The sequence below is a fragment of the Esox lucius genome, chromosome 7, assembly GCF_011004845.1.
Source record: "Esox lucius isolate fEsoLuc1 chromosome 7, fEsoLuc1.pri, whole genome shotgun sequence".
Lineage (NCBI taxonomy): Eukaryota > Metazoa > Chordata > Actinopteri > Esociformes > Esocidae > Esox > Esox lucius.
Window position 1 is genome coordinate 15,863,773 of NC_047575.1, and position 26,695 is coordinate 15,890,467.

The 26,695-nt window shown below is 43.2% G+C and overlaps 1 protein-coding gene across 3 annotated transcripts in view; it reads right to left on the reverse strand.

The window, feature by feature from the left end:
- LOC105010783 (roundabout homolog 1-like) overlaps positions 1–26,695 on the reverse strand; it is a 160,575-nt gene that overhangs the window by 118,295 nt on the left and 15,585 nt on the right. For all 3 annotated transcript variants that reach the window (XM_010870380.5, XM_020048566.3, XM_020048565.3), the window contains exons 2-3: positions 24,859–24,986; positions 1,477–1,563 (exon numbers count right to left, since the gene is read on the reverse strand). In XM_010870380.5, coding sequence (XP_010868682.1) covers positions 1,477–1,563; positions 24,859–24,961 — 190 coding nt within the window. In that variant the 5' untranslated portion in view covers positions 24,962–24,986. The remainder of the gene's footprint in view (positions 1–1,476; positions 1,564–24,858; positions 24,987–26,695) is intronic.

Below are 26,695 nucleotides of genomic sequence, written 5' to 3' on the forward strand. Positions count from 1 at the left end.
CGAAGCGAAGCACTCCGGTAGCTCAGGGTCATCCACACAATGAGCAGGTGAAATATGACCGACAGCCTTCATATTCTCCGTCCTACGGCACATCTGGGAGTCCTGATGCACAAACCATGCTGCCCTCTTCCTCCCCAAACCCCGCCTCTGTTTCCCTCGTCTGCAAACGGACATGCGGCGTGCCACTGCCATGTTCCGATCCATCGTGGTACCTTTTGGCCTGACGGTAACAACCATAACCCCCCATCTCTCATCTTCCTCTCCCTTCCTCTTGCTTGCTGTTGTTGCTGTTAACAAGGTAGGAAAAAGGAGGCGCAAATCTTATTTTGGGTGTTGTTCATGTTAGTGCTCTCATTTCCAGAGGGCATAGCTGGCAGAATGGGTTTGTCATCCTCCCACCTGGCAGCATTATGCTGCCGTCCTCTCGGTTCCACTGAATGTGTATATACACACATCTGAATGGTCGGTTTCCGAAAAGACAGTCGTGTCAAGGTGATTCCCCGGCTGTGCCTGGTCACATTACATTGAAATGATCTTCGCTGGCTAGCTGTGTTAGAATGCGGAACGAGGCGGGAACATGAGGTCATAACTTAATCCTTATACACTCAAGCTGTGATTTTATCAAATTCCAATCTGTTATGTGCAGCATGAAACTGCAGTTTGTCACTCTCCAAGGCCACGAGACAGTAGGCTTGGGAAATGGAATGGAGAAAAACTCTTTATCAATTTGCTTATTTGCTCTGTGACAGTCCCTCTCATCATCCCATGGCAGTCAACCTTTACAACAATATACCAAGGGAGAAGTAGGGGAGATTTAATGATTTTGCCTTTGGAAGGAACACTAGCTTTGTGGCAGCGGCTGAACTGCATCCAGTGGTATTACGGTCCCAATGTCCAACCAGGGAGACAAAGGGAACATAACCTGCTACTTGAGACTTTTCGGGTCTTAGCAAAAAAAAGTTTAAATATTAAGTTACAGCTCCTATACGCTTAATCATTTAAATCCTGCTGAGACAGTAGTGGGGTTTGTGCTGACTCCTGATAACTGAATGTTTGGGCCATAAAAGATAAGACTTTAACCATCTGCAACATGATCTGGGTCAACGTTTTCCCATTCACTATTATAATCTGAATAATGTGTCTACAGCATTGTAATACTGGAATATACATTAGTATATAGGTCACCTCCATTTTATAACTGTAAATACTAAGTTCTCTACCTAAATCCGCATGACATTTCGTTCTTTTTTAAAGAGTGGGAAGTCCCTTCCCTTACTATGTGTTTATTTTGCAAGGCTTTTATTAGCAGTAGGAATCAGAGGGACATGCAGAAGTGAAGGGTTTGGACTGGTAGTGAACCCTGCTCTCCGGCGGGGATCTGTATTTGCATACATAGCCGGGAGCGTTCGCAGAAGATATCGAGTATTGACATGTTAACAGAGAGGGAAACAGTAACGTGTGAGTTCCTGGCAGTACCTGTATAGCCCAGAGAGTTGTCCCCTTCAGGCTCAGACACGGGGGTGGGTGTGGCGTCTTCACTGGCCCCATCCAAAGCGTTTGTATCTGCATAGAAAGGAAAGCAAGCAGATTAGAAGACATGAATCCCCCTTATTCCCTCACAGTGTGACATGTCAATATGGTGCTACTGGCAGAGAGTCCCCCGATTGGGTGCCTGCTTCCCTACATTATCTTAAAACATAGGTTGAAAGGGCTCCGTTCATTTGGCTTCGTTCCACCTGGGTTGGAGGTCAGATAGGGCTGCCTCATTTTGATGCACATATGTACAGAAATGTGAGAGTAAATGTGATTTGACAAGGAAAAAATTGCAAATTGGACATTTAAAGAAAATAAACCAGCATTAGAGTAACAGGGTCAGGAGACATACAATGACTGAGCCCAGAGTCAATGGAAAAAGGAGAATAAAAAAGTGAGGGAAGAGGTGAGCCACACACACAGCTGTCTCCTTTTTCTACATTTCAAAGTGTTACAACGTTTGAAGATTCCTTGCTTTGAGAAGGATATGAACAACTGCCTCGTATCTCCTGTCTATCCTAAAAGAACAGCAGTAGAGACATGCTGGGGTTTCAACAGATCAGCCGTTCCTGGCAGAAATCTGCTGTTCCAATCCATAGTCAATGTACAGTATTAATATGAAATCATATTAAGAAAAGCTAAAGTCATCTTTCACTGGAGTAATATTTGTTAAACTGTGATTATTTCCACTGTATTATTTTAGAGTAGTCGCGGTGAAACGAAGAGTAGCGGTTATAACTCTGTAGTTTCCTAACGTGTTATTACTGGATTCCTTTATGTTTTGTCCTCTGATTAGACTTCACAGAGCTATTGTGTAATTCTAGGAAATAAGCTGACTGTGGCTGAACTAGAGGGGGACCTAAAGAGAACGTTGACTCGATAGGTTAGCCAAATTCCTCAATTTGTTCTTACTGGTTAGCTTTGGTCATTTGAGGCACACTGTCACAAAGACAAAATAAGAATTGACCGACAAGTATTCGAGGGGTGGTTAAATGCGCATCATATGACCAGCATTCGCCGACCGACGTAGACAATAATATCAATTCTACATTTCATGAGCTGTTTTTCTTAGGCAAAATCCTCTGAAAGCTTCCATCTAATCTATGGCTCGGAGCTCCAATAGCTGACCAGGAAGCAGACCTCAATGAAAGCCAGCCTAGAATCAGTCATCTGCCCTGTACTATTAGTTTTAATCTCATGGCACGGTGACAGGGTGCCAGTGGGAAAACGGAAAATGAATCTGAAAACATGGTCAGAGAGGACATCAGTCAAACTTCAATCATTTTAACATTTTCCAGACATGCAAAACATGGACCCATTTCAATAAAATCCAAGAGGTTGCCTTTTTCAAAGATGACACCTGGCTGTTACTGTGCTGGCCAAACACCATATGGATAGATATTTGACCAGCCAGGGCAGTACCACTTCATCACTACTAATCCTTATTGTAGTATTAGCTAAATATGGACTTGTGATGGATAGAGTTCACTCTTATATCTATCAATTCATTAAGCAAACATCACCAAACAACTCTCTCCCACCTGGACAAGAGTAATATGTATGTAAAAACGCTGTTCATCGACTACAGCTCAGCGTTCAATACCGTAATTCCCTCCAAGCTCATCACTAAACTCAGAAACCTGGGACTGAATTCCTCCCTCGGTCACTGGTACCTGGACGCCACCAGGTGGTGATGGTGGACAACATCACCTCCGCCAACCTCCTCCTCCACACTGGTGCCTCTTAAGGCTCCCACACTTCAAAACAACATTTGATTTCAGTTGAGTTTCCATTTCTGACCTTCCAATCAGCCACACACTAGAAAAGCCAAAAAATGGAGAGGAATGGGAGAAAATAAATTCCCAATAGATCACGGAAAAAGACGGACAGTAGGTTCAGTGGGGTGAAGCTGTTCATTTAGAATGTGTTCCCTTCATTCTCCAAACCTGCCAATGAAGTGCAATGAGATTCACACAATGACACGTCTCGTGATCCCTCTCTAAGCTTTAATCCTAAACCTAAACCAAAAAACATGCCATGGATTCAACTCACCTCACCACCCCTTGTTTACCCAACTCTCTCACTCTCTCCATGAGAGCCAAACATGACTTCACTTGTTTCTCTCTCCACATTAAGAAGTTGATAATTACAAGGTGCAAGACAATGATAAATATGTTCTTAGTTGCAGCACATCATTCACCCTAAATCCCCTGGATTTGAGAAATATTCTGTGGACATGTGGTAGCTTTCAGGAGGAGAGTCTTGAATGTGAAATGCTATAAATGTTGACCCAAAAAAAAGGAGCAGTGTGAAGACACTGCAGGAATGTGATTTCATCACAGCATCTATCCCGATAAACGCAGCACTTCAAGTCTATGAGAAGCAATAAAGAGCTGTGAGAAGCGTGTTGATGCAATGCGTCCGTGAGGCTGGATGTGGTGGAGTTCGGCTGAACCTGCCTGGAGATTAATGGTGACTGAGGATTTCAACTATCCGCAAAGAAACATGTTTCCCATGGCAACCGCCGACCGAAAAAAACAACAACTAGTCAAACTGTCAAATAAGCGGAGATTGCTTAGACTCAGGCAGACCTCCGGTGGGCAATCATGTACAGTAATACACTGATAGGAACATGAAGAAGCTGTGTTTCAGTAAAAGCTATGGTTTTCAGTTTGCTGTAGTTTTCTGTTAAAGCTGTGACACAGATGACTGATTTTCTCAGTACCCATCCTCTCCTTAGTCTGCAAGAAACTGTAAACTCTATGGCTTTATCAGCCCACGGTGGCCTTAAAGCAGCTTTCAGAAAAAAATATTGGTTCATCCCTGACGTACAGCTTCCTCGGCTTTATTAGAACAGGATGTTCACAAGCTAAACACAAACACACACACAGTATGTATTGATATCCTTACAAGGCCAAACATGAATTTGCACACATTATGTACATATATATAAATACATATTAAATACATAAATACATTATATGCATACACACATATATATGCATATATATTATTCACCGATCAGCCATAACATTATGACTACTGACAGGTGAAGTGAATAAAACTGATAATCTCATTATCAAGGCACCTATCAGTGGTGGGATATATTAGGCAGCAAGTGAACATTCTGTCCTCAAATTTGAAAAATGGGCAAGTGTAAGGATCTGAGCGACTTTGACAAGGGCGGTTGCGGTTGGTTGATGCCTGGCAATGTGGGTGGATTCATTTCCTGCCTGTTGGGCCCTGTCCGGGGCCTCCCCCGGGTAGGGCCACAGCGTCGCCGGACCCCCCCGTCTCAGTTACAAGGTGTTACGCTGCTATATTATTGTGCTGGGGGATATGAGGAATGCACTTTCTAACTTTTCTCAGTCTCCTCAGATTTTAAATTTTAGGAGGAGATGAGGTCCTGGTCCACACCTGCGGAGTACCTGGTTTGGGGGTCCGTTGCTGTCCCTGTCCTTGACCACCTGGTTATACTTTTGACCAAGTCTATAATCAAATAGACTCTGGATTTAGCCCAGAGAAATGTATTTATTATTCCAATTGGACTCTTAATATCTCACCCTGCACAGCCAGAAGAGGACTGGTCACCCCTCTGAGCCTGGGTCCTCTCTAGGTTTCATCCTAAAATTTGGCCTTCTTAGGGAGTTTTTCCTAGCCACTGAAATTCAACACTACTGTTGTTTGCTCCTTGGGGTTTAAGGCCAGGTGTCTCTGTAAAGCACTTTGTGACAACTGCTGTTGTAAAAAGGGCTTTATAAATACATTTGATTGACGAGCGACTGTAGCTCATATTGCTGAAAAAGTTAATGGTGGTACTGATAGAAAGGTGTCACAACACAGACTGCATCGCAGTTGGTGCATATGGGGCTGCGTAGCCACAGACCAGTCAGGGTGCCCATGCTGACCCCTGACCACTGCCGAAAGTGCATACAATGGGCACGTGAGAATCAGAACTGGACCACGGAGCAATGGAAGAAGGTGGACTGGTCTGATGAATCACATTTTCTTTTACAACACGTGGGTGGCTGGGTGCGTGTGCGTCGCTTACCTAGAGAACACATGGCACCAGGATGCACTATGGGAAGAATGCAAGACGACGGAGGCAGTGTGATGATTTGGGCAAAATTCTGCTGGGAAATCTTGGGTCCTGTCATTCATGTGGATGTTACTTTGACATGTACCACCTACCTAAGCATTGTTGCAGACCATGTGCACCCTTTCATGGCAACAGTATTCCCTGATGGCATTGGCCTCTTTCAGCAGGATAATGCGCCCTGCCACAAAGCAACAATGGTTCAGGAATGGTTTGAAGAACACAAGTTCAAGGTGTTGAATTGGCCTCCAAATTCTCCAGATCTCAATCCAATCGAGCATCTCTGAGATGTGCTGGACAAACAGATACGATCCATGGAGGCCCCACCTCACAACTCACAGGACTTAAAGGATCTGCTGCTAACGTCTTGGTGCCAGATACAACAGCACACCTTCAGAGGTCCATGCCTCGATGGGTCAGGGCTGTTTTGTTGGCAAAAGGGGGACCTACACAATATTAGGCAGGTGGTCATAATGTTATGGCTGATTGGTGTATATGGAAGACCATTTTATTAAGGTGATGTTAAGAAATTAGCCAGAAGAGGGCGCTGTCACTCCGTTCTATGAAGTGCCGTGGGAGAACAAGCGGCAACAAAGCATTTAGTGTCCATCTTAAAACTGTCATGTTTTGACCATCCAACAGTGTTTTGTTGGACTAAACACAGCAAAGTAAAATGGAAGTTTCATCAGATTTACAGACGATCCGTTACCAAGACAGAAGACACCCAACCCAACGAGGCCGGCCCGGTTAAACCGGCACACTGACAGATGGACCAAGGGACGGCTGGACGGAAAGACAGGCAGGAAACTACGACTTTACAGACGTGGGTGCAAACCAACAGCCAAAATGACCCATTTTGAAAGGCCTTTAATCAAGAGCAGGGGAGAGAAGCCAGCTGGTGGGAACCCACAGAAATGAAGCATCTCATTGGATTGACTTCAGTCCTGCGAGAGGGGTACACACCCTGATAGAAGCGGAGAGCGTGGGTGGGGGGGACGGGAGGGAGGAGCTGGCATACACGCGCTCACCAGACTGATGGGTTTCATTATGGGGAGGGGGGGGCACATCACCATGACGACAGGCAAAGACAGAGAGCGGCAAGTTGCACAGATGGCTGGCCGCGCTCGCATGGGTCCCAGTGCACGCGAGCAAACAGCCGACTGGCAAACGAACACACTTAATGTGTCAATCATATTCTGAAGCCGGGCCTGGCCCTGCTGTAGATTTGTAGAGCAGAACACGGCTCACTCGCTGTCCTGTAGCTCCCTCCCTCCTCCACCTCCCTAAACATCACTCCCACAACTCCTCGGTGTGAGCGACATCCACTGATTTCCACAGGGAAACAACAAAACACACACCAGCATTTACAAATAAGAACACTCGCTGTCTTACACACTCAGAATTTACAAATATATACGAACATACTCTCCTTCTCTGTCGTCTGGTCTCACATACTACACATTATGTCATTTCAGTTTAGTGGCAGTGGGATTTAATCTAGCAACCTTTCGTATACAGAGTATTTGTCCAAACCACCTAGGTTACCCGCACTCATTGTGTTATTGTATTGTTCTTGGCGTGCATTTCTTTAGTGTATGTTGTATCATTCTGTAGATCACAATTGTGCGATTATAGGATCTGTGTGAGTCTGGTTTGTAAGAAATTCAGTTGTCTCCTGATCAGTTTCAGGTATCCTGGTCTCCAACATCATATACCTGTATATGGGTGATGACCAAATATAATGTGTTTAAGAGGGCAAAACGAAGTAATGGAGATTCATAGCCATGGAGACAGATGACCACTACACCACCGGAAAATAGGTGGTTTGAAGGAAGCATGGTTAGTGTGATGTAGTGTAGTACACAGACAGGTTAGTGTGATGTAGTGTAGTACACAGACAGATTAGTGTGATGTAGTGTAGTACACAGACAGGTTAGTGTGATGTAGTGTAGTACACAGACAGGTTAGTGTGATGTAGCGTAGTACACAGACAGGTTAGTGTGATGTAGTGTAGTACACAGACATGTTAGTGTGATGTAGCGTAGTACACAGACAGGTTAGTGTGATGTAGTGTAGTACACAGACAGGTTAGTGTGATGTAGTGTAGTACACAGACAGGTTAGTGTGATGTAGTGTAGTACACAGACAGGTTAGTGTTATGTCGTGTAGGACACAGACAGGTTAGTGTTATGTCGTGTAGGACACAGACAGGTTAGTGTTATGTCGTGTAGGACACAGACAGGTTAGTGTTATGTCGTGTAGGACACAGACAGGTTAGTGTGATGTAGCGTAGTACACAAACAGGTTAGTGTGATGTAGTGTAGTACACAGACAGGTTAGTGTGATGTAGTGTAGTACACAGACAGGTTAGTGTGATGTAGTGTAGTACACAGACAGGTTAGTGTGATGTAGTGTAGTACACAGACAGGTTAGTGTGATGCAGTGTAGTACACAGACAGGTTAGTGTGATGTAGTGTAGTAAACAGACAGGTTAGTGTTATGTCGTGTAGGACACAGACAGGTTAGTGTTATGTCGTGTAGGACACAGACAGGCATGTTTCAGAAACTTAGAGAGTTCCACATCCGTATAATACTTCCTGTCATGCACACAACCCGGTATGATCAGAACTAACGTTACAGAGGCCCCTGGGAAACAAAAATCTTTACTCTTGGGAAATGTGTGTTTCAAAATAAAAGACAGTCAAAAAGACACGAAAATCCCAGAGAACTGCACACACAGACCCACATCTCTCCGAACGGGAGTGCACCCACGGATGAACGTCTCGGCACGTCGGGATGATCTGCGCTCGTTAACAGCACTAACTGTTCTGACTGTCGGGGAACAGATGAAACCATCAATCACAGCGGAACACGGCGCCTGCCGCCCGCAGGCCTGCATCCCACAACGCCAGCAAACACCAAACAGAGCCGCGCCACACCGCACGGTTGCCTCTAACGGCACTGCAGACCGGCACCCTCTTTCAACAGTTCTCAGTGCTGCAAAGTGACCTTCAGCAATAGATTTCAGTCTGTCTGATTGTGTTTTTTATTTTGTAATATTCCATTGTGATATAAAAAGTGTTTTCTGGCAGGGAGACAGTCCCACTGACAGAAGGTCCAATCACTGAGGTAGCTCAGCAGTCCTGCAGCCAACAGAGGACAAACCGCAAGGCTTCAAGGCTGCATCTGTCAACCTGTTCCCCGACACTTCAGCCAGAGGTCCCCGTGTCCAGTGAAAGGGTGTCAGGTGGCCACCCGTGACGCTGCTCACTTCAGCACGCTAGCACAGACACCCGGTTCATCTGACGCTAGAACGTGTATCGATTTTGTGTTAATCTGAGAAGATTGGAATCAATTTAGAACTGCAATCTCATATGCATATCTGGTGATAAGGCAGCATATTGATCGTCTTAGAGAGATGTCCTTGAGCCTGACTGTGATTGGGAGGCATTCTACTAGGAGAAAGCTAGTTCTCTCATCTAAGCCCTTTTTATACAAGCATGAGTTTTCTTTCAAAATGGCCACCTTGACAGATTCATTTCCTTCTCCCCTTTTTTATGGATTATAGACACAGTACCGGATTGTGGAGAAAAAAGAAAGACATAAATACTTCCTGACAGACAAACCCCACATTCATCACACCCGGACGCCATGATTGAAACTGCACACATAGCATGAGGCAGAAGTCAACCTGCCCTGCAAAGGATGCGTTCCCCTCATTCTAACTTGTCCTTCCACTCCATTCCTCGGATCTGTCCTCTGTACTCCACCCTCGTCTTATCACCTCTTCCTCTGTCCGTTAACCGACTCCTCTCACTGACAGAATCCCATGTAGTCCTGATCCTTCTGATCCATTGACTGGCATGACCCTTCCCACTGTGGTCTCATTACTGCTCTATACTCTGATTCTCAGCGCCTCACAGTCGTCCGCTCCTCAGCTCCACTCCATCAAAGAAGCTGCAAGATACGAACGTTCTCCCTTCTCTCTGTCGCTATCTCTTTCTCTCTCTCAAAAATGTGAATTCATTCTTAATAAATTGAAATGTTCTTCAATGGCATGAATGACCAATTAATTTTGTCAAAGCGACGTGATTTGTGACAATAAGAATATTCAATAAAATGTGTTTTGTGAATGTAGAAATTGTCATTTTGAATATACAGACAAAGGAATCTTTAATTCATAATATATTTGAGTGGTGACTCTGAACAACAACTATAACCAGACCAACAGGTCTCTCCTGTCTGGAGAAGCATGGTTTTAGAAAGTGACCATCTTTATTAAGTTAACATTTTCTGTGTTTGGAGTCATTTATACAGTTTAAGTATTCAGACAAACGGAAGTCCCTAATGTTTGACAGAATTCCATTTTCTCTGACCTTCAACCTCACTTCTCCAATACGCCTTGTACATACTTGTCCATATTATTCATCTCCAGCTGTCAACTATTTACTCTTGGGGCCACATCATTTGGGGCAACGTCAATCTTCATTTGGGTCACCTTGACATTTTTAGGCTGTGAGATTAATGTTTTAGAGTTATTTGTATTTTCAATTTCAATAAATAGTTATTAGCCCAAGTCCACTCAACATGTTTTCTATGGAGTTGATTTCAATACCCTTGCAGAAGTCAGCATACAGTATTTAAATTGGATGTCAGTCATTTAGTTAGATTCATTATTGTAGAGTGGACCTCACATTTTGCAGCCATATAACAGTTGGTTAACTTATTGGAAAATGTTTAGCCAGAACCTAACTGGAATTGCAACATTTCTTTTAATGTTCTGGAATGATCTTCTCTCAGTTCACTCACAGCCATGTGAAAGCTACCTGTGTGGCAGAGTTTTAGTCCTACATATAAATGAAACCATCACTTCACCTAGGCCTTTTTACATCAGCAGTTGATGCATAGTGCCTGTATAGATATGCAGCCTAAAATATGGGTGTGTTCAAATAGAACTGTTTCAGATGTGCACATGATTAGCTGCAGTAATCCCTCCTATTTGTCTTCTTGTTCGGTTTGAGCGTGGAGGGGTATAAATGTAGCCTGTGTGGTAATTTGGTAGAAATCCAATCTGGCTTCTGCTCAGGACATTGTGTTCCTCAAGGAAATGAAAAATGTTGCTACTAATGCTACTGCAGATCTCTCTATCTCGGTCTCTACTGCAGATCTCTCTTTCTCTCTATCTCGGTCTCTACTGCAGATCTCTCTTTCTCTCTATCTCAGACTCTAGTGCAGACCTCTCTTTCTCTCTATCTTGGTCTCTACTGCAGATCTCTCTTTCTCTCTATCTTGGTCTCTACTGCAGATCTCTCTTTCTCTCTATCTCGGTCTCTATTGCAGATCTCTCTTTCTCTCAATCTCGGTCTACACCGCAGATCTCTCTTTCTCTCTATCTTGGTCTCTACTGCAGATCTCTCTTTCTCTCTATCTCGGTCTCTACTGCAGATCTCTCTTTCTCTCTATCTTGGTCTCTACTGCAGATCTCTCTTTCTCTCTATCTTGGTCTCTACTGCAGATCTCTCTTTCTCTCTATCTTGGTCTCTACTGCAGATCTCTCTTTCTCTCTGTCTCGGTCTCTACTGCAGATCTCACTTTCTCTCTATCTCGGTCTCTCTCTCGCTGACTCTCTTTCACTGCACATGGTTGGATTAGTTATCTTTTACCAACCCTTCCTGTTCGCTAACAGTTGCACAAGGCTTTGCTACCAGTTTGCTCTATTCGACATTGGAATGTAAAATGTATACAGTACATTCTGTACATTTGAGTTACTCCGTTTGTTTTATTATAATTACTTTTACGCACAGGAGCATTACTAATCATATATTATGCCATCAGGTTTGGTGATCGTTAACCAGGTAGCTGTAATGTTAATTCTCCTGAACAGCAAAACCATGAACTGGGAACTGTAAGAGATGATTACTGCGGTAAAAGAGGATGATTTTATTGAAGTTTATGTGTGCCCAAAGTGTAACTAAAATGCTAAACTGAAAGACTGAATAATCACATTTCAAGAGGACTCAAAATACTTCAAATAGGCTCAAAACAAACGCTGTGTTCTCTAAAACCTCTACATAACAGAGGTTTTAGCCCTACATAACAGAGGTTGAGAACACACCACTGGGAAAGCTCTGCAATTGTGACTGACCAGGATTAAAAACATATACATGTTCTTAACCTACAGTGGCCCAGTGGCGTTCTAACCAGGCAGTAAGACTGGTAGAGGCCTGGACAGCTAAGCAACACCACTAGCCCAGTCCCAACCCTGGATGATAACCACTGAAGGATGAGATAGGGGGCTTGTCTCTGAGCATCCACTAGCCCAGTCCCAACCCTGGATGATAACCACTGAAGGATGAGATAGGGGGCTTGTCTCTGAGCATCCACTAGCCCAGTCCCAACCCTGGATGATAACCACTGAAGGATGAGATAGGGGGCTTGTCTCTGAGCATCCACTAGCCCAGTCCCAACCCTGGATGATAACCACTGGAGGATGAGATAGGGGGCTTGTCTCTGAGCATCCACTAGCCCAGTCCCAACCTTGGATGATAACCACTGGAGGATGAGATAGGGGGCTTGTCTCTGAGCATCCACTAGCCCAGTCCCAACTCTGGATGATAACCACTGGAGGATGAGATAGGGGGCTTGTCTCTGAGCATCCACTAGCCCAGTCCCAACCCTGGATGATAACCACTGGAGGATGAGATAGGGGGCTTGTCTCTGAGCATCCACTAGCCCAGTCCCAACTCTGGATGATAACCACTGGAGGATGAGATAGGGGACTTGTCTCTGAGCATCCACTAGCCCAGTCCCAACCCTGGATGATAACCACTGGAGGATGAGATAGGGGGCTTGTCTCTGAGCATCCACTAGCCCAGTCCCAACCTTGGATGATAACCACTGGAGGATGAGATAGGGGGCTTGTCTCTGAGCATCCACTAGCCCAGTCCCAACCCTGGATGATAACCACTGGAGGATGAGATAGGGGGCTTGTCTCTGAGCATCCACTAGCCCAGTCCCAACCTTGGATGATAACCACTGGAGGATGAGATAGGGGGCTTGTCTCTGAGCATCCACTAGCCCAGTCCCAACTCTGGATGATAACCACTGGAGGATGAGATAGGGGGCTTGTCTCTGAGCATCCACTAGCCCAGTCCCAACCCTGGATGATAACCACTGGAGGATGAGATAGGGGGCTTGTCTCTGAGCATCCAGTTCCAGCAGCAGAGGTGCACAGAGTCCCTGTGTGCCCCTGTGCAGAAGTGTTGCCCTCTAATTACACTTCTTATTAGGAGTTCCATGTACAGTAGCAGTGAAAAGCAGTGTAAAGAAACAATTGCATTTGTTTCAGTGAACTACCATGGCACTCCATTAGTCATAAAGACACTTCACAGCCTGAAGCAGGGAAACATTCCTGTCCAGTGTGAGTCACTTGGAAAGGGCATGGTGCTTGCAACGCCAGGGTAGTGGATTCACTTCCCCGTTGGAACCAGTAAAAAGAAAATATGAAAACGTATGGACTGACCTGAAGTGACATTTTTGATGTTTGATTGTATAAACAAACTTCATGACATACAGTCTAGCCTGAGCCAGCCAATCATCACAAGCCATTGCAACAGAGACAGCTCAGGTGTGCTGTCTGATCACACAGGTTTCCTGTTATAACGTAGCAAATGGTGACTGGGTGTCTAAAGCATGTGGGTTAACGTGTTGAGAGATGATTGGTGGGTAGACTAACCCAATTAAATGAATGCCTATTGACGCATGAGATTTTCACAGCTTACTCATTGGCTATTGATGGTCACGTTGGTCACATTTGACGTGAAGTTTCCGGGTATGAAATTACAGAAATTATAACAAAAAGAAACAAGGTGCTATTTTGATCATGCCTGTGTTCATGTCCACTTTCTAATGACTTGGAATTAGACACGTATGAAATGGAGTTATCAAACGGCAAGTCTGTCATTATCGTGAACTGTCATTATCTGAGAAGCATCTCTTAACATAGTTTCTTGTTATTGTTCACCTCAACAGGGGCACCAAAACCTTCCACCACAGTTCTTTAATATGTATTAGTAAACTGTCTTTCTAAGGAAATGTGAAGCTGGATATGCCATTGGTGGGCAACTTAGTTACATAAAACCAAATGATTTTGAGGCAATTTCCTACCTGCTCACAGGTTCTCCCATTGATTTGTAAGTAGCAGTGTCTAAAGCAGAGGTTCTGAATGGCTGTTCAAAGAAAACTAAACCATAGATGACAGTTAATCCTGGAATTTTCAGGTATTTTTCAGTTATAATGACTTTAGGTTGAACTACTTTAAACTAGCTTTGGTAGCTCCACTTCCAAAGCCCCAGATTGGCGGTCAGAAAGAAGACAGTAACATTGTCATTTTATTAGGGAAGATGATCTCATTCTCTAGTTACCCTCTCTGGTAACTGGCCCAAAGAGCACAAACAGGACCTAGTTACAGAGCAAAAGAACAACACACAACAACGTTAATAAAAAAGGATGAGAAAGCAATCTTTGGGATGTGGCCATTACATTTTATTTCATAGCACTAACAAGGTCAAAGTCATCTGATTTGCGCTGGATTAAACCCCTGCACAGACAGTGCCTGGAGACTACAACAAGTGGAGGGAGGAGCATTTCTGAAACACTGGGCCAACATCCGCCGAGCCCCTGCAGAGTAGCCATCTAGTGTGAGGCCAAAGACGGTCCGTTGGGTTTATCCTTATCATTTCAACACCTATGAGAGACAAGGTGATGGGACAGAGAGGGCTGGACTCACCACAGGACCAATAGAAAGCAAGGAACCGTGACTGATGGTAAATCAATGCAGAACAGCCTGGCCTTGACCTAAGATAGTACAGGACGGTGTGACATAGAGGATGATGGGAATGGGTTTGTGTGTTGTGTCTTTTGCTGTGGTGTCCAGGATTTATTTCCCATATACAGCGGTCAGAAGGCCTTCACAGTATCTGCCTGTCATAGGTACCCGTGTGTTGTCACGCGTGTCGGGGTAGGCTTTGTGTTTGTCGTTTGTGTGTGTTCCTAGTGCGTGCGTGTTGTCATTGCGAGAGTTTGTTTTTAGTGTGCGTTTGTCGTCAGCGCGGGCGCGTTTGTTGTCAGTGTGAGTGTGTTTAAAGGAAGTGGCTGCTTGTTTCAGGGACTGACACGTCACTTACAGCAAGATGAATGGCCTGACATGCTATGCTGGGTAAACCGGTGCCTTTGATAAGCCACAAAAGTCCCCCGGCACCCGCCCACAACTCCATGGAGATGTGAAGAGGGAGGCGAAGCGGGGCTGATTCATGCGGCTAATCAATGTGCTGGTCCGATACCATCCCTCCTCGGGCCCCCTGCGGTACCCGACAACCCCCCTCCCCGCCCCAAATCCCCTGCTCACGCTACGCAGGTGACTTCACACACTGGACCTGTCAGAGGTTTGAACAGCCAGAACACAATTAACCACAACAACACACAGGACGTACCTGGTGCCAAGACCACAACTGTGGGACACAATGTTCCAGGCTGTTCTGTTGGGGATTGGCAGAGGAAAAACAGCTGAACTGTATGACGGCGCAAACACAGCATTAACAATGTTTATGTGCTGATTTATATCAGGTATGCATGCAGTAGATGAAGAGAGACAATGAGTGAATGTGTTTGAGGGAGCGAGAGGAGCATGCAGATTTCTGCAAACATTTCTCAGAGAACACAAACCTCCAAACAATGCCTGTCTGCCAAGATGAAATGGGAATATTTCTACTAATGATATTAGATTTCACCACCATCTAGAGGAAAGAGATATTCAAACCTTCAATGACAAAGCCTTCATCTACATAGAGATGAACAGCACAACAGGTCTTGGGGTTCTGTTCACTGACACAAATAGACCCCACAGAGCCCAAGGACAACAACACAATTACACCCAATCAGATCATGCGAAAACAGAAAGAGAACTATCTGACACACTGGAAAGGATCTCCCTAAGCAGACGGTGGATACAGGACCCCTGTGACAGATACAACATTTAAGGTGCCTGTGGCAGTGGAAAGGAAAGGTGGAAGTAGAAAAGCCTTGACAAGGTAGAGGCTCAGTGAACACGGCCATGCTATCTAGACAGAAAAACACTCTCCATCAACACAGGAAGACCTGACTCTCACCATCAACACAGGAAGACCTGACTCTCACCATCAACACAGGAAGACCTGTCTCTCACCATCAACACAGGAAGACCTGTCTCTCTCCACCACCACAGGAAGACCTGTCTCTCTCCACCACCACAGGAAGACCTGTCTCTCTCCACCACCACAGGAAGACCCGTCTCACTCCACCTACACAGGAAGACCTGTCTCTCTCCTTCACCAAAGACAGACCTGTCCGCTAGAGATTCACAAGATGGGATGAATAAAAAGTTGCTATTCCGAAACACCCTGCCAAATGTTTGTCCACACACTTAACCATGACAAAACAGAAAAACTATTGGTGGCTTAGGGCGGTCTAGTCATCTACAGCTATTCTGTTGCTTCAAGGGAGCCATTGTAGCCCACTGCTAATCCCAGCACACTTTCTCCTTCATATTTCCCACTGTCTCTAAAAAAAAAGAAGCACAACCCCCATGAATATACTGTACACACATTTTTTAAAAGGAAACAAACTGCAACTTATTTTACAACACTGTTTCCAAAAATGTTAGGACGCTGTAGGAGGTAATGATAAACGGAATGCAATGATGTGCAAATCATTTAAACCCTATATTCAATGAAAAATAGCACAAAGACAACATGTCAAATGTTGAAACTGAGAAATGTCATTGTTTTCTTGAAGAATACATGCCCACTTTGAATCTGAAACACATTTAAAAAAAAGTTGGGATAGGGGCAACAAAAGACAGGAAAAATTGTGTAATGCTAAAAAAGAACCTGATGGAACATCTCACAACTAATTAGGTTAATTGGAAACGGGTCAGTAACATGACTGGGTATAAAAAGACAATTCCAGAGAGGATGAGTGTTTCAGAAAATGGGGAGGGGTTCATTATTTTCTATTAAATATAGGGACAAAATATTTGCACATCATTTCATTCGGTTTTAATTTGCATTTTATGCAGCATCCCAACTTTATTGTATATGGGGTTGTAGATAAAAGTGTCTGCTCAGTGTGAAAACGTAAAAAGAAAAAGACAAGACTGATTACACTTAAGCTTGATTTGAGCATGTTAACGAAGCTGATAATTCCTAAATGAAACCATTTCCTTTATTAGGTCTATATTCATTTTGCCTTGTTATGTAGGAAACTGCCTGTTATCAAACCATTTTAGAGTGGGTGGCCGAGTGTCACAAAAGGCATTACAGGAAAGGGCTCACTTTTTCTGTGTGACCTCCTGTTGGGGTTTATCTGAGTATATTTAATTAAACTGATTGAAACAGAAAAGGCAGCCACTGCTGGGCACTTACAACTGACCTCCTGTGTTATTCAAGAAGATAACATGTTAAGGAGGCAATACAGACCATAAGGTAAGGTAACATCTAGAATGTTGTTTGGGGAAATATTTTATACCACACAAACCTTACATTTTGGTCAAGGTTTTACACATATAATTGTCTATAGTTGGTTTCTCTCTTTCAGTTAATGAGAAGACATTAACTGATAGTTAAGTTGTTGATATCTTGACAATAATGTGTTCTAGCTAAGAAAAAAATCACATATGAAGAAATAAATGTCTGATACAGGACAGTGTATTTTTAGAACACCGTCTGAACTGTGCTTATCATCCATCTGTGAATATTCTTAAAACTATGTTTTAATGAGACCCATAAAATACAATGACTTCATCCAGTATCCAGAGAAGGGGACTGGGAATATAGGCTAAATTTATATTTTGCATATTTTATTATTACATTTAAGAACAAATGTAATGAATAGAATACATAAATATATATTCTATATGTTTTTTCCATGTAAATGTTTTACTTCATACAAAAAAATACCTTTACCAATTGAATGTAGAAGTGAATATAATGATATATTATATGTTAGGGTGTGTAGTATGCAGTAGATATACTGTACTGTAACTGACATATCCATATGAGCCCAAAGGATGTTCATGTAACTGACACATCCATATGAGCCCAAAGGATGTTCATGTAACTGAAACAGCCTTATGAGCCCAAAGGATGTTCATGTAACTGAAACAGCCATATGAGCCCAAAGGATGTTCATGTAACTGAAACAGCCATATGAGCCCAAAGGATGTTCATGTAACTGACACATCCATATGAGCCCAAAGGATGTTCATGTAACTGAAACAGCCATATGAGCCCAAAGGATGTTCATGTAACTGAAACGGCCATATGAGCCCAAAGGATGCTCATGTAACTGAAACAGCCATATGAGCCCAAAGGATGTTCATGTAACTGAAACAGCCTTATGAGCCCAAAGGATGTTCATGTAACTGAAACAGCCATATGAGCCCAAAGGATGTTCATGTAACTGAAACAGCCATATGAGCCCAAAGGATGTTCATGTAACTGAAACGGCCATATGAGCCCAAAGGATGTTCATGTAACTGAAACAGCCATATGAGCCCAAAGGATGTTCATGTAACTGAAACGGCCATATGAGCCCAAAGGATGCTCATGTAACTGAAACAGCCATATGAGCCCAAAGGATGTTCATGTAACTGAAACGGCCATATTAGCCCAAAGGATGTTCATGTAACTGACACATCCATATGAGCCCAAAGGATGTTCATGTAACTGACACAGCCATATGAGTGCAAAGGATGTTCATATAACTGCAACTGGTCTCTTACTGAAAGAATGGAGGCTGTTTCAACTCTGTTACAAGGCTAGCAAAAACACTTTTATTAATAGGATACATTACAAGTATACTCAACTTGAAAATGGCAGTGACATATATTGTTATTTGTTTTGGGTTTCTCCATCATGTGTTCAATATTATGCTAAGGAATAAGGCTTTTACTGATATTTAACTGTCAAAGGTCATGTCAGAGGCCAGAGTCAATGTTAAAAATAAAAGTACTTCTACTGAAATAAAGTTGAATGCATTTTTCTCAGTTTCACTCTATGGGCAGTTACTGCCTATTTGCTTGGTAGGGCCAAGCTACACCCTGTCTGTCTCAGCCCCAAAACCACCAGACAGCTACACCCTGTCTGTCTCAGCCCCAACACCACCATATAGCAACACCCTGTCTGTGTCAGCCCCAACACCACCAGACAGCTCCACCCTGTCTGTCTCAGCCCCAACACCACCAGACAGCTACACCCTGTCTGTCTCAGCCCCAAGACCACCAGACAGCTACACCCTGTCTGTCTCAGCCCCAACACAACCAGACAGCTACACGTAGCAGAACTTAATATCAGATCCTCGCTGATTCTGTCTGTCTGTTGTGACCGCATTTTCAATGACATATTATATCTACTCTATACTATATCTATTTATTTCACCTCAGATCAGATGCCACAGACAGGAGCAGATATTGAATGACAATGGAGATGTCGAAATGTCATTTTTTGCATAAAAGAGTATTCTTCCAGTTACACACATATACCCAAAATTGACAAACAATTGAAATAATACTGTGATAATGAAAAGGCTTTAAAAAACACACAACAGGTAATAGCAAGCATCTCTCAAAACTGCCCCCCCAACCCCAGCAATACACACACAATTGCCTTTCCTCCCACCCCTAATGCCAATCAATTCCAATATCGGCAATCAATCAGCCAGCAGGGGGACAACACCTATGTAACTTTGGTTTGTACTGATTGCCATGGCAACAGTGCAGGGGGCAGGTGGGGGGTATCACGGCAGAGAGTGTCACAGAATGGGGCAGAGGAAAGCAGGAAGTCAACTATTCAGCCTAAGGTACATTTGGCAGGCTCCAAGCATAAATTAGCCGTTCTTTTGACTACGGAAAAGCTACATTTATCTAACTGAAATGCCCTTGAGGGGATAGCTGTGAATTTGGGCTTCATGCTTAAATTGAATCAATTATGCGGTAGACTATGGCAGATCTCTCCTGCCCAGAAAGGGACTTACTTAACCTCCTATGGTAAAGTCAGACAGGCTCACTGGGTGTCTGAAGAGCCTTTCTACAGTAATAAGAGACAAAACACAGAAGAGCTGGGAGTTTATATCAAGGACCCTTATCTATGATATACGAGCTAAACCAAATCAACAGTGTAGGAATTAATAATGACTACCTCTATTACTCAATCTCTCTCTTTTCCTCCCGCTCTCTCCATCTTTCGCTCTCCTTTCCTCTCCCTCACTCTGTCTCTCATTAGTAATTACAGTAGTACTGCACACTGTGACCTGTTCTCCTCGTCGCCTGCCTTTCTCTCCCACGCTCCTCATAGGGAAATATCCTGCCATCTGCCAAGGTCTGAGCCTTTCATCCATAGAATGGGCTAAAACACAGTTCTCAAGCCAAATCATGACCACACTGTGACCAACGCGGCTGTGTTCTTCCGTGTAGACTCGGGTCAAATGCTATTGTTTTTCAAATCAAAGCATTCAAGTTGGTTGGCAAACGCTTGTCTTTAACCATCACATTGTATCGGGACGTTTCATCCAGCACGCAGGTCATTCCGAAGCCATGTGATGTAACTTTGACGGCTGCCAGGATAGAGGCTCTTTTCTTCCAGTGAGAGTTGACATCTAGAAAGTCAGCCTGATGTCTCGGTCAGACGGGCACACCCCTCCATGTCAGTGGGAAACAAGCTTGTCTAGATTACCAAGGTTACACCCACGGGGAAAGGGGACGAGAAACAAACACTGTTTAAATCCACAAACTAAGGACATTGACTAATATAATTAAAATGTTTCACGATTTCACGGTTCTGTGAACAATAAAGACAAAGCCATTCTGCTAAATTCCAGAAGGAACATCATTTATCCCAACCCATAAGCACTATCCAGCTGTTTTCACATAGATCTCTGTTCCATTTAAAAAAAAAAGCTCCACACACAACACTCTTTGTAAAGAATAATTGTCACCATGATGTCATGTAGAAAACACTGCCATTCAATAACAAAACTAAAATCATCGCAATTATAACACATAGACACACAGTTTTCAAGGTGTTAAACACAAACAAGCATGATTAGTCAACTAGCAATCAGGATGTTGGAATGAATAAAAAGGGCAGCAGGTAAGATCACCTGTGTTTTGGAACAATGGATGAAAACACCATAGAGAGGAATAATGAGAGGAGGTGGACGAGGGAGAGGAAGAGGAACAAAGATCTTTAACGTGACACTGTAAGGTAGGAAAATCTGGATAGCTGGGCTGAAAGCCAAATCAAATCCACTGTTGCATCTGCAATTGTTGGGACTTTCAGAAAATAAAATAGGTTACTTACTGTAAACTTAACTGACTACTGTGATGATCAACCTGCTTTCTCTGCTACATCTTTCTGTATGTATTAGAATATGCAGGACAGTACAAGAAAACTGCATGAACTTCAGACATATTCTTTCTATAAAATACTTAGCATTTAGTAGGATTGAGAAACACCAGTCGATGATGGTGTTCGATAACAACCTCATACAATTAGAGAAATCTAGTTAAGAAGAGTATTTCTAAACAATGGCATTTTTCAAGATCATGTAGCCTGTCAAGTAGGTGGAAATCTCTGGCCCAGGTCAGATACAGGGCAGTGAGGTAGAATAAACCTTTATTGGTATGATTATAACCCTGAAACTGCATAAAAATGCTTTCCCTTCCCCTTTCGTCATCGTAAGGAAAACGTGAATTGCAGTACAAAAACCCAACAAAAAGAACAATTATGGTATTTGTACAGTATATATACGGTCTATAATATCATGAGAAGTGCAAAATTCATGTGAGGGATTCTGGAAAACATAATGGTTTTTAATTCATTAATACCTTTGTTTTCAATTCCACTTTTTTTGGTTTGACTTTTAAGCATAATGTTTTATTGATGATATATAATTTGGTTTTCAGTATAATGTTTAGTTTTTTTTGTGAGAAGTCTGGAGTTATGTGTATTCTGTATGGTGTGAGTTTCAAGAAGTGTGTTCATTTCTTTTGGAAAAATGCAGTACACATTCGGGAAATGTGTGCTGGCAGTTGTGAAACACTTTATAAAAATTTATAAATTATATAGATTATAGATTAATTGCAACATGTAATAAAGCATGAAAGCATTAATCTTCTATAACTAACGAGATGTACGCTAGTAAAACATGAAAAAATCACACAGGGTGAGGACATTTTGCTGACATTGTCTCACTTGAAAGTAAAGCTTTAAAAACAAATCTGATTTGGGAATAAGCTTAGGGTAAGAATCAGGGGTACAATTAGTCTTAGAATTATGTTTATGGTTAGTTTTAAGAGTTAGGTTTAGGTTAAGGTTATGCATAATGATTAGGTTATTATGGTAAGGGTTACGTTAAGGTTAGGGTATGGTTAGGTTTAGTGGTTAGGTAAAACAGATATTTTAAACTGCTGGTCCTCAAAATGTTTATAAAACCTACAGACAAATGACAAGGAGAAACTAACATAAAGTGCCTCAGCAAGGTGTTGGGCCACCATGAGCCACCAGAACAGCTTCAGTGCGGCTTGGAATAGATTGTGTATGGGGCATCCAGGAAGAGACCCAATAATCCTTTCAAAGACACTTACCATCCTGATCCAACATCCCAGGTCAACTGGGCCTGCTCAGTATTTTTACACATTACACAGACCATGATAAGATGTTCATTGCTTTATTGTATCATGCAGTTCATCTGTACAGAAGTATACAGATGAACTGCATCAACATTTGTTTGATACATTTAACTGCATCTACATTTGTTAATACATTTGCTATGTTCCTCCACTCCTTTATTTTCCTATAATGTGTCATTTTTTTAAATGCTTTCCAGGACTTGTGGGTTAGGTTTACGGTTAGGGTTATTGTTAGTATTAAGATTAGTAGTTAAGATTAGGGTTAGGCTTAAGCATAAACTTTTGATTATTGATTATTTTTACGATTTGGGCTCAGTATACAGCTCTGGAAAAAATTAAGTGACCGCTGCATCTTTTTCTTTCCTTTCCAAAAAAGTTGAGTTTTGAGTGAGGAACAGAAGCGTTCAATTTGCAGTGGTCTCTTAATTTTAACCCTTCTGTTTCTCACTCAAAACCTTCCTTTCGACTTGTTTGGAAAGGAAAGAAATAAGTGCAGTGGTCTCTTGTTTTTTTCCGGAGCTGTATGTTTACAGGTTCGGGAAAATGTTTTGAATATAAAAAAACTATGTTTTTCATGGAAGGTCATAAAGCATGCGTGTTGTGACTAATGACAGATAGTGCTATGACTAATAGATTGCCTCACCATCCGGCAGTAATGATGTCTACCCCAAAATTACCAACTCCCACCAACGACAGGCTGCTGGCGCAACTAATGAAACATGTCCACGCTAACAAACTGGCCTATGATTACAGTTCCTAATTGGGCTCCTCGCCACCAGCCCCTGAGCACAGCTAAGTCGCACTACCCACTCTACACAGCCCCTGTTTTAACTTGACCAATATCTCTGAGGTTTCTTTCCAAACAGGGAGGAGGTCAGTTAGTATTCAGGTGGACAAGCTACACAACAAGACTCCAAAACAAATGTACTACTTTCCATTTTTTTCCAGAACAATTCTAATATACTTGACATCTGCATTTAGAGTGTACCTCAAAAACACTTTATTTTTCCCAGTTTCCATTAGGATGGCAGGAGGTAACTCCTGGTCTCTTCTTAATCACATTCTCTGAGAAGAACTCAAGGAAATATTCCATCCACACACGGCATGGAAACACAGGCCAGGACACACAAAGAAATCAGCACATACTCCTCCGGAAAAATGCAATCTGCAAGGAGTTGCTCTGTACATGTCAAGCCCTTTTGACTTCCCATTGATTTTAAAAGGCTATTCACTGCATGCCAAAAGTTGTGGTGAGACGGCCAAGTGGCCAGCATGAACAATCACCCGGTGCCAACAGAAATCAGTGAAAAGGGTTCATTGTGCTGTCCCTCTGAGGCCAATTAGTTCATGTTTTTAGTGCTCGGGACATTTCTGCTATTAAATGCACTAGCTATAGGAAGATTCATCATAGTAACAGCTCTTAGAAAAATATACTTGGCGACTGAAGGTAAATCTGTTTTAAAACCATTGGATTTTCATGTAAAACGTTTACTCAGGTGAAACGATCCAGAGATCCAGCCAGGTGAAGTCCCCCCCACACCCACCCACTCCCACACACAAACAAACACACCCAGTATCAAGGGTCTGTGGGACACCTCCCTTCCTTTCCACTTCCACATTTCTCTGACCATTGGAGCTCAACATGAGGTTGAAGTCATCACTGTAAGAAGCTGAACAGGTCCCTACTGAACGCCGTCCTCTGCATTAGCCTCCCTCCCTTCAAACATCTGCGAGACAGAGCCTGTTACTCCAAAAGGTTCCAACCGCTGCCATTTCACTATCCTCAACCTTTAATTGCTTCGTTTTCTAACCAATCTACGGTTGAGGTTGATGTAATGCAATATAGTAGTCAATTTAACTTTATCTAAGATTGTCAATGCAACCCTATATCTAACTGACACCGGCAGAACTTGCAAACTAATTAGGCGGAGAAAAATACGAATATTCAGTCGGCACACACAAAGACACACATACACGCACCCCTAGCAGTATCTGAGTCATAGAGCCCTGTTGTTAGCCAGCAGCGTGGATTGATCCCCTGGCAGAGGAAGAGCCAATTAAACACACCACAGTGGGAAATAAATGGAACATAGCAAGCACTTCTTGATTCCAAATCACTGGACCAAGCGGGGAACAGATAAAACCTTGTGTTCCTCTACCATCCCTGGTTCTCTGATAGATAGAGTAATTACCTTGGGTCTAACAGTGTGTGTAACGTGGGCCTTATCAGACGCGATCATCTGCCCAAACCTCCACCACACAGAAACAAATGAAACCCACAATGGGGGGGGGGGGGGCACAACGTTCGGAAAGAATTGCAGACCTCAGAAGGCATCCGACGGGATCTCGCCCCACCAAATCCTTCCGATGAATTGCAACAAGACTAGAAGGATTAGAAATCAAGCACAGGCACCGTGCGTGTCTCTGTCTGCAGCAGGGAAGGTCAAGGACGTGTCCAATGGCAAACAGCGTGTCGATCAGCAGGACTGTGGTGAAGGTCACGTACCTGGAATGAGCGCTCCTTCCTGCAGTTCTGATTGGACGATACTGAGTGACATGGAGACAAGGAGAGCAGTGACGACTGACCACATGACCCGCATGGTTGTCATTGGCCCAGCATCCCCTTCAGTGGTCCTAAACAGAGACACAGAGGAGGTGTATGGGTTAAACAGACAACATTGACATAACAACAGAATATAAACAGACAGGAGATAGAGGTCAGTGGGGGTAAAGACTGAGAGAGTGAGAAGGAGGCATTCATTTCAGCCATTTCTCTGAGTGCATGTCAAATAAGTAATTGCCCAATCAAATCAGTAATTACCCACTAAACGAAATACAACAAGTAAGCTATTCAGTATTATATGCTTTGGCAAAATCTTCGGAGAGAATATTCAATATAATTTTTCTGTCAGAGTCATCCCAATGAAGTTGTTAAAAAGGAAAGGGTTTTGCTTAATGACACATTCCCTTCCTAAATCCTTTTAATCTTCTCTGAAAAGGATCAAAACATCACAAGTAAAATCCTGCAGCTATGAGTTCATTATCCCAAGGCCCCACCACCTGGAAAGAACCAATGAAGAAGTACTACAGAGAATAGGAGAGGCAGACAGATGGGCTTCAGCAACGGAGCCTCCCCAATAAAACAATAGCTGCATTCTGATTGGGCCTGCCTGTCTCTCTGATCCAGACTACACACATGCTGACAGGAGACCATATTTATACGTGTCCGGAGTAGGTGCCACGGTGTCAGCACACACTGATAAGCCGGTGCATCTCCAACAGAATCTCTCTGCATGAACATACAGTGGATATAAAAAGTCTACACACCCCTGTTAAAATGACAGGTTTTTGTGATGTAGAGGAATGAGACGAAGATAAATCATGTGAGAACTTTTTCCACTTTTAATGTGACTTAGAATGTGAACAATTCAACTGAAAAACAAACTGAAATCTTTGAGGGGGAAAAATGAAAAATAAAAACCTTACAATAACCTGGTTGCATAAGTGTGCACACCCTCTTATAACTGGTGAAGCGGCTGAGTTCAGAACAGAGCACATATGAGCGGAGTGGAGCGGTGAAAATCTCAGCTCATCGCTCACGGAACTGTTCACCCCTCCGCTCCCCCGCTCAAAGCCACATCAGGCCACTCCGCTCATTATCGCTCAGCGCTCAACGCATTTGCTTCACGCACTCAAATCGCCCCCCGCTCACTCCAAAAAAAGGAAAAAAATCTACATGTAGATTTCACTTTTAGCTCAGACCACAACCTTAGGCTACTTCCCAAAGAACTAATGAGCAACAACAAAAAAAATTCAAATAGAAATGTTGCCTTGATCATGTTGCTGGCACTGTCAGTGACAACCTGAATCACACGTTGTTGCACGTTCCAATATTTCAGTACACTTTCGTACTTGTGATAAATACGATCTGCGGTGTGGTGCCCTTGTATGTGCTCACAGTCCAACAAAACTGTGTGCCCCCGGAACGGAATCAATAAAACTGTCTACGATGCCAAGGAAGCTGTGCCCTCTTCTATTGGTCCAAATGTCCGCTGACAGAACGAACCCATCACCATTTTGCAGTAGGTCTTGCAGTTTGGCTTCCATCTCTTCCAGGGCATGTGGCATGAGCGTGTCCCTTACGGTGTTGTAACATGGGGGTGTGTAGCCCGGTTGAGCTGCGCTGGCGAAGTGTTGCATCCCTTCGCGTTCTCCTTTACTCAACCGTTCATAGCCCATATAAATCATTTTAAAAAATGCTACTTCCAGCTCTCTTTTTCTCTCCTTTGTTATTGTTGGGCCTTTGCATACAGTGAAGAAACTTTTGAATTCCTCAACCGTTT